Source organism: Dicentrarchus labrax, unplaced genomic scaffold (assembly GCF_905237075.1).
Source record: "Dicentrarchus labrax unplaced genomic scaffold, dlabrax2021, whole genome shotgun sequence".
Classification (NCBI taxonomy): domain Eukaryota; kingdom Metazoa; phylum Chordata; class Actinopteri; family Moronidae; genus Dicentrarchus; species Dicentrarchus labrax.
In genome coordinates this window covers 1,742,326-1,749,928 of record NW_026136708.1, presented here as the reverse complement: position 1 = coordinate 1,749,928, position 7,603 = coordinate 1,742,326, and the positions used below count along the sequence as shown (strand labels likewise).

General features: G+C 42.6%; 1 protein-coding gene across 1 annotated transcript; it reads left to right on the top strand.

Annotated features, from left to right (window-relative positions):
* The first annotated feature begins 3,565 nt into the window (after window positions 1-3,565).
* On the top strand, window positions 3,566-7,240 carry ndufaf4 (NADH:ubiquinone oxidoreductase complex assembly factor 4). Its single transcript, XM_051409967.1, has 3 exons — window positions 3,566-3,780; window positions 3,906-3,994; window positions 5,237-7,240. Exons 1-3 carry the CDS (start codon window positions 3,633-3,635, stop codon window positions 5,531-5,533), a joined length of 534 nt encoding a protein of 177 aa, XP_051265927.1. The 5' UTR covers window positions 3,566-3,632; the 3' UTR covers window positions 5,534-7,240.
* The last annotated feature ends 363 nt before the right edge of the window (window positions 7,241-7,603 follow it).

Sequence of the window (7,603 nt, the reverse complement as noted above, 5' to 3'; positions counted from 1 at the left end):
GTGTATCCATTGTGTGTTGTGTCAAGTGAATGTGTGAACTCAAAAATGTATGGCCAAGACAACTCCACACACTGCAGCTTTGGCTAAAGAACATTCAGCATTTAGGTAACACACATATTTAGCATGTATATATTTATATATATATATATAGAATACATTATTTAAACACAACCAACAGCAAGCAGAAGTGTTTATTATTGTATTTGTTAGCAGTCCCTTATTTCTCCTCATGTGGACACCCATAAGTGGAGACAACTTACTATCACTGTAGTGATAATGGACAGTATGTACAGTTGTAATTGTTGAAAAACACTTATAAACACAGACAAATGTCCCCATAGCTGTATACAACTTCACTGCAGTGTGTTTTAGACCATACCGTTTGTATAGTGCAGTATCACTGCAGCTCGGCCATAGATCTCTTTCACAGAGGACATTCTGACATGTTACAGTAGGAAAAGCAGAGGTGTAACTAATGAATGAATGATGGCTGAATTCCATTCGGCTGCTTCAGTTTCAGGGTCCTGGTATTGTTCACGTTGGCTCGAAAAGAACAGAGCCACTGTTAATGTCATTACGCTTGTCAAAATGTCTGCTGTAAAAAAGCAGCCAGCACTAGCCTCTTCGATATGTACTAGCATGCTCATCAGTTTTAATGTCGCTGCCGTGTCGTATGGGGTGGATGGTAGAGGTGGCAAAGGTTCCCATGTTAATGTGTTCACATCATCATACAACTCAAGATTTGTATAACTGCAGAGTGGGTTATGGTGGTTAAACATACTGTGCACAATAAAACACCATATATTCCATTTTAGGCGGATGTAAGACAGCCATGTTTGCTATGACGGTACTGTATTATGAAGCAGCAAGTCGGATCCATCAGAGATTTCAGAAAAGTCACAAGAATTCTATTTACAAGTTGGAACATAGTGAGATGAACGCATCAGTGCTATTGTGGTGCAGCGTGGCTCTGTTGTGTACAGCATGCAGCTGATGTTTCTTAACATGCTTACATTTCCAGCACATGTCTCTTGCTTTATTTATTTGCAGCATTTACTTATAAATGCGGCGTGTTGTCAAAGTGAAGATCTTTTCTTCATTTCAAGGATAACGTCAACGTTCTTTATTTTTCTTTTTGTCAACAAAGCTCAAAAGACCCAGATCAACAACGTGTTAGTCTCTCTCAATGCTTCTCCCCGCCCTGTCTGCTTTCTCTCAGCCCCAGGCCCATCCAGTCATACTGAAGAGGTAAATCTTCAGTATCCATATATGTAGTGTTATTTTTAGAAAAGGCTCAGTCATTTCCTAAAACAGCTTGTCACTAGTTTTTATCAAAGTTAACTCAAACAGGAGGTAACAGTACATTTGTCTGGAACTATTTTCAGCAGCAGATAAAGACTTGTTTGTTCCTCTAGTGAGTATGTGGGGCAGCCCGATGGTGTATGTGGCACTGAGTCAAAATAAACTACAGCTGTGTGTTCATGGTAATGAAGGAAGATGTCCCCCAATAGCACAGTAGTGGTGTTTCCATCAGCATGTATTTTGATGTGACGGATCTCATCAGGAACGGTTGCTGGAAAACAACTAAATTCTAAACAGTTCCACAAAAATGTTTTTACACTCGCTTGAAGGGATTAGAAGATACTCTTCATGGCAGCTGGAAACAAATCTTCAATTTCTTCTGACATAACAAACACGTAACTGATGAGCTGTTGCTGCTCCTAATAACCGCAGTGGTAATGAATGGGAACAAGCATTGATTTGCAATTTCTTTTGCAGATTTATATGAGATTTTGCAGATTTTCACAAAATTCGGATAAGATGTTCTATACATTTGGATGGAAACACAGTTAGTGTGGCCCACTGATGTGTTTTTGATGGAGCTCTATGGCACAGAGGAACATCAGCCCTTGATACTCACATACGCCCTTTTCACCATGGGCCAGTTCGGAGCCAGTGACTAATCTCGAACCAGTTGTATTTCAACAGCCAAAGAGCGGGCTTTAGGCCAGGGAACCTTGTTCCAGCATGGCACCCGCACTTTGCGAGTCTAGAACCGAGAACTATTACATCAGGGGCTGAGGGTGCCTTGTGGCCAGCCAGTTATGTATTTACTAGCTGTTACACAGTACTTGAAAGAAGGCTACACTCATTGTTGGTTGCTGAATCTCACCAGATGTATCCTTTGCAGTGTGCTGAGCTCTCCTGGCCACCATTGTACCATTCCTAAAGGACGCTATGAGCTAATATGGTTATGAAGGACAGCTCAGCACTCGTGTAGTCATACTGGCTTTGAAGTACTGTTTCATCATCCATAAACATACCCTCAACTTTGTTTGTCAAACTCTTAAACAATTCACTGCTGGAATCCGCGCTGCATTATAAAGAATACATACAAAATCTGCAGACAAACAGATTTTCTGGAGTAATTCCCTAAGCCCGCCTAAGCAGTGATGGACTTTTGAACAGTGGAAGGTTTTATATTTGTTTAATGACAATGTTGATGCACATCTGTTGTAACTCCGCAAGTCAACACAGTCTAGACACCGGACTCCACCTCGCCCTCCCAGCCTCACATGCATCAACGTGCCTCAGAGCCGCCTTCTTGAAGTGTTTCTCCGCGCAGTAAATAACATCAGATTGAAATGATAAACAGTAATCAAAAACACTCCCATGCAAAGAACCAATCAGGGATCAGTGTTTTATCACCAGTGGAATAAATTCATTTTCACAGCGCTTTGGTGTTTTTCTTTCTTTTTTTCACATTTCTGTCTGCCACTGTTTAGTTTGGTTGCTCAGTTTGTTCCTGCGTGCAGACGGAGCTCTGATGTAACTGAGAAGCGTCATTGGCTGAGAACCTCTGGCCTGTTGTTGACTTTGTGACTTTCATCAGCTCCACACTCAGGCGGCGTGCAGCAGTAATGTGAGTGAAATGAGAAGAATATCTTTCCACCCCTCTCCTCGCAAAAATGCTGTGGGATGTTTTGTTGTGATTGAGCAGATAATGGCTTCCAGATGTGCTCCATATGGCTCCCCTTATATAGAAAAGTGACCTCTGCTGTAGGCCTGGTCAGAACACTTGGGGATGGATGGATGGATGGATGTGGTTCATTTGCTAACAAAATGGAAGCTCATTGGGACAAACAGACGGAAACCAGCACTGATAAAAGATGAAGCTCACACAGAGGCCAGCCATTCTTTATTGACCAGGCCTTTCTCAGTGTGTTAGGATAGGAAATGCTGCCACCTGCTGGCTGTGTGACTGCTCATCTTAAACAGCAGCCTGCAGAGATGAACTGTATGCTTTACACTTGAGATTCATCTATTAGATCAAGAACAAAATATCATACATATGATGATGACTCTCATGACTATTTTCCTCATAATTCCAATTTTTGGAGATTTATGACTTGTAGTTGTATTTTTTTAATAAGTTCATGTTTTTATTTGCCCTGTGTTTCCATAAAAAAACAAATAGATGTATTTCCTGTGTACTTTGAAAATAAAAAAAAGAGGAACAATGTCATCTTCCAGCCGCGTGGTGTCGCTGTCACTTCCTGCGTTCGTCTTTTCACTGAACCTTCTCTCTCGCCGTCGACACTTTGACAGCAGTGTTTGGTAACTTCTCGAACATGGGGGCACGGGTTGTGCGTATGTTCAGAAATTTCAACCTAGAGAACCGGGTACACCGAGAAATCTCCAGGGAGAAGCCGCTGCCAGCACCCCGACACGCGGCCGCCCCCCGCCCGCCGCCGCCGCCGCCGCCGCCTCTGAAGGTGAGTGTCCGAACCTGTGTAACTGTGCTGGGGGTCAGTCCGGCTGTAAGTCCGGCTGTATGAATGGAGCTGGCAATGAAAGGTCGGACACCGTTTCCCTGTTAAGCAGTCTGTTGTGTGTCTCTGCAGCGGAGACTGTGAACCAGAAGAACGACCCCCTGCTGGCCCTCCTCAGGACGGTGTATGTGCAGTCCACAGACCCAGCAGCAGCAGCAGAGGTCAGACTGCCTACACACTCCCTGTGTGTGTGTGTGTGTGTGTGTGTGTGTGTGTGTGTGTGTGTGTGTCTGTCTGTCTGTCTGTCTGTGTGTATGTATGTGTCTGTCTGTGTGTCTGTCTGTGTGTATGTATGTGTCTGTGTGTCTGTGTGTATGTCTGTGTGTATGTATGTGTCTGTGTGTCTGTGTGTATGTCTGTGTGTATGTATGTGTCTGTGTGTCTGTGTGTATGTCTGTGTGTATGTCTGTGTCTGTGTGTCTGTGTGTATGTCTGTGTGTATGTATATGTGTGTGTGTGTGTGTGTATGTATGTGTCTGTCTGTCTGTGTGTGTGTGTGTGTGTGTGTATATGTATGTGTCTGTCTGTGTGTATGTATGTGTCTGTCTGTGTGTATGTATGTATGTATGTGTGTGTCTGTGTCTGTGTATATGTAAGTATGTGTGTGTGTGTGTGTGTGTGTGTGTGTGTGTGTGTGTGTGTGTGTGTGTGGTTCAGCAGACTGTACTGACACTGTGAACGCTTTCAGTCCATCTCTACTGTGTTTGCTCAGCCCGCTGCTCTCAACCAGGCGCTCACTGAGGCACTGCTGCCACTCATAGAGCTTAACCAGACAAAGTGAGGAAGACTCCGTACGGAGAAGGTGACATTATTGAGAGGCAGCAGCAGTGCAGGAGGAAACAAGCTATATGAGTGCTGGGATACAGGACAGTGGTTCCAACAGCAGCTCGGGAGCACTTTCAGCCGCAGACTGATCTGACTGAATAAAGGAACATCTTACATTATCTTAACCTGGGGGTCGGGACCCCCACTAGGTGTCGCCACAGAAAACAAGGCCTTATTTAAATGTAATATTATAAGGTGTAAGAAAACTTTAAAAACATAGACAGTGGCATTAAAAACGTATGCGGTTCTAACAACAGAAGAGCTTCAGCATCAGGGAGCCTATTAAGTCTGTATGATTGTTTAAAAATGAAGATTATGCGATACATAACACAGACAGATAACTGTATACAAATATCAACCTTCCTGCAGTTGATCAGTTGTTCTGGACAATCCTCTGTCTGTATTTTGTTTATTATATATTTATATTTTTTTTCACAATCATACATAGGTATAGGATTAGTGCAGCTTTAAACCTGGTCTGATGGTGTTACTAGAAGAAAAACTAAGAACCACAAATATCTATAGTGAATTTAAAGTTTGTTCTAAATCTTATTTCCTTCCTCTTTATCTTCCCACAGGCATCGAAGGACGTGCCTGTAGCAGAGCGGCGGCCGTTGAAGTTCAGTTTACCAGTGGCCCCATATGGTATGGTGGAGCTCACAGACGTCCCTAAAGGCAAACTGACCATCGCAGAGGCTCTGAAGGCCCTGGGCGGCCACCAGCAGCAGCCTCAGACGTGGACGCCGGAAAAGATCGCTCAGGATTATTCTCTGGACTTGAAAGACACAAAAGATCTTCTGGAGTTCTTCATCCCCTTCGAGGTCAAAATCATACCGCCCAAGACTGAAAATGCCAAGCAGATAAATAGTTCTTAGGACTGGATTATTTGTGAATGGTAAACAATAGGATGTTACTTGATTTATTTATGTATGTCAATAATAAAACACATTGGGACAGTCATCAGATTGAGACTGATAAGGCAGAGTTTCTCAAGCCTGGGATTTGGACCTTATGTGGGGTTGTTTGATATGTAGATGGAATCATGGGATATGTCTAATATTTGTGAAACAAACTAAGAAATTAAAATAATACAATGAATAAATACGTACAAATATTTTCTGTTAAGAATGGATTCTTTATGATCCATCTGAAGATTCCTCTGATATGTAATAGAATACAAACATATTCATACATTCTCATGAGATTAGTGGTTTCTTGCACTGGGGCCAAAGGTCCACAAAGGGTTGAGAGACCCTGCTTTAAAGGAATAGTTCATCATTTTGTGGAACACACTTATTATCTGTTCCTTCTGAGAGTGAGATGAGACGATTGATACCAGTCTGATGTCTGTGTGTTCGTACGGAGCTGGAGCCACGAGGAGGTTAGCCTAGCTTAGCATAAAGATCGCCAGGAAGAAATAATTCAAGCGCATAACTTCCTCTAAAACAACAAATTAGGATTTTAAAAGGTTTTTTTGTATACAGATTATAATGAGACAGTATTTTTTTTTACTTTGAACAGAACCAGGCTAGCTGTTTCCCCCTGCTTCCAGTCTTTATGCTAAGCTAGGCTAACCACATCCCGACTCCAGTTCCAAGTAAGCTTTCTTACCAAACTGTTGGACTGTTGCCTTTATGGTATAGAAGACTATATACCCTGTAGTATCTGTCCAGTGAAAACAGCATTGTCTAGAATTCATAGCCATTTATTTCAGTATGATTCAACAATGATCTGAAAGATTCTCAGTTTGAAGCTGTTAGCATCAGCAGTCCTTAAAGTGTAACTAAACCCATAAATTCTGCCAGCTCCCTCCCTATCAGCAAGATGGAAAAATAAGCCCGGCTGATATGAGCTTCTCACAGGTATATCTGTATTAGTGTGTTTGTGGGTCAATAAATTAGAAATGGAAGCAGAGAAAGTGGAATGGAATTCAGCCATCATTCATTTGATTATTTACTTTTCCTACTGGGCAAAAGGCCCATAGAGTGTTTCCACAGCAGCCGTTGTGAAATGAAATAGTAGGGTAAACACAGACCAAAGGTAAGCGGTCAAAAGGACAGATTCAACTTTAAATGATGAGAAAAGTCAAATAACAATGCTAATGTCTGCCTGCGTCCGTCAGGCTCATTTATGTGGGAACAAATGTGAAATGTTTGTGTGTGACTTATTTTGCATGAGCTGAACAGCCTGATGGGAAAGCATTGATAGTCATAACTCATACAGCACGGGGGGATGCACAGAGCAGGAAGACAGGAACCTCTGATGACTCAATGATCAACCCATGATCATTCAGAACGTTTAAACATCTTTTTTTTGTCAAATATTTGGGAGCCTCCTGTTGTCTCACTGGGACGGACTCTGCCTTTATGTACGTGGTTTCAAGAAGCAGCCAGTGGTGGACTGACGGAAGCTTTAAAACGTATAATATCAGAATGATCCTGTGGCCCTTAAACCTATCCGCTGCACATACGCACACTTCTTTAAAGGTTTATTTGATCTTTTATGTTATTTTAGCAGTTGCATCCTTTATTGAATGTGGTTGTACGGGTTGTTCCTCATTAAAGTCCCACATGTTAATCTCCTGTGCTCTGTCTCTGCTGTGTTTAAATCATATTAAGATCATTTCAGAGCCCTACCGCTGTAAACAGTTAGAGTTTGATTACACTCAGCTTACTTTTGCAGTAACAAGCTTCCATTTGTCCTCTTTACCACCCACCTCACACCCGCACGTGTCCAAAAACAGCACTTCCTCCTACCAAGCCAGGCCCACTTGTTTGCAGTTAGCTCTTTCTATTGGACGATGCTGGAAATGGGGCGTACCCCACAAAAAGTCCACTTTTGCCCATGCAACTGGCTTCTGTAGGTGTCAGTTATCACTGAATACAAAGCTGCGTCAATGGAACCACAGAGAGCACCAATGCTGCCCGGAACTGGGCTGTTGTCCC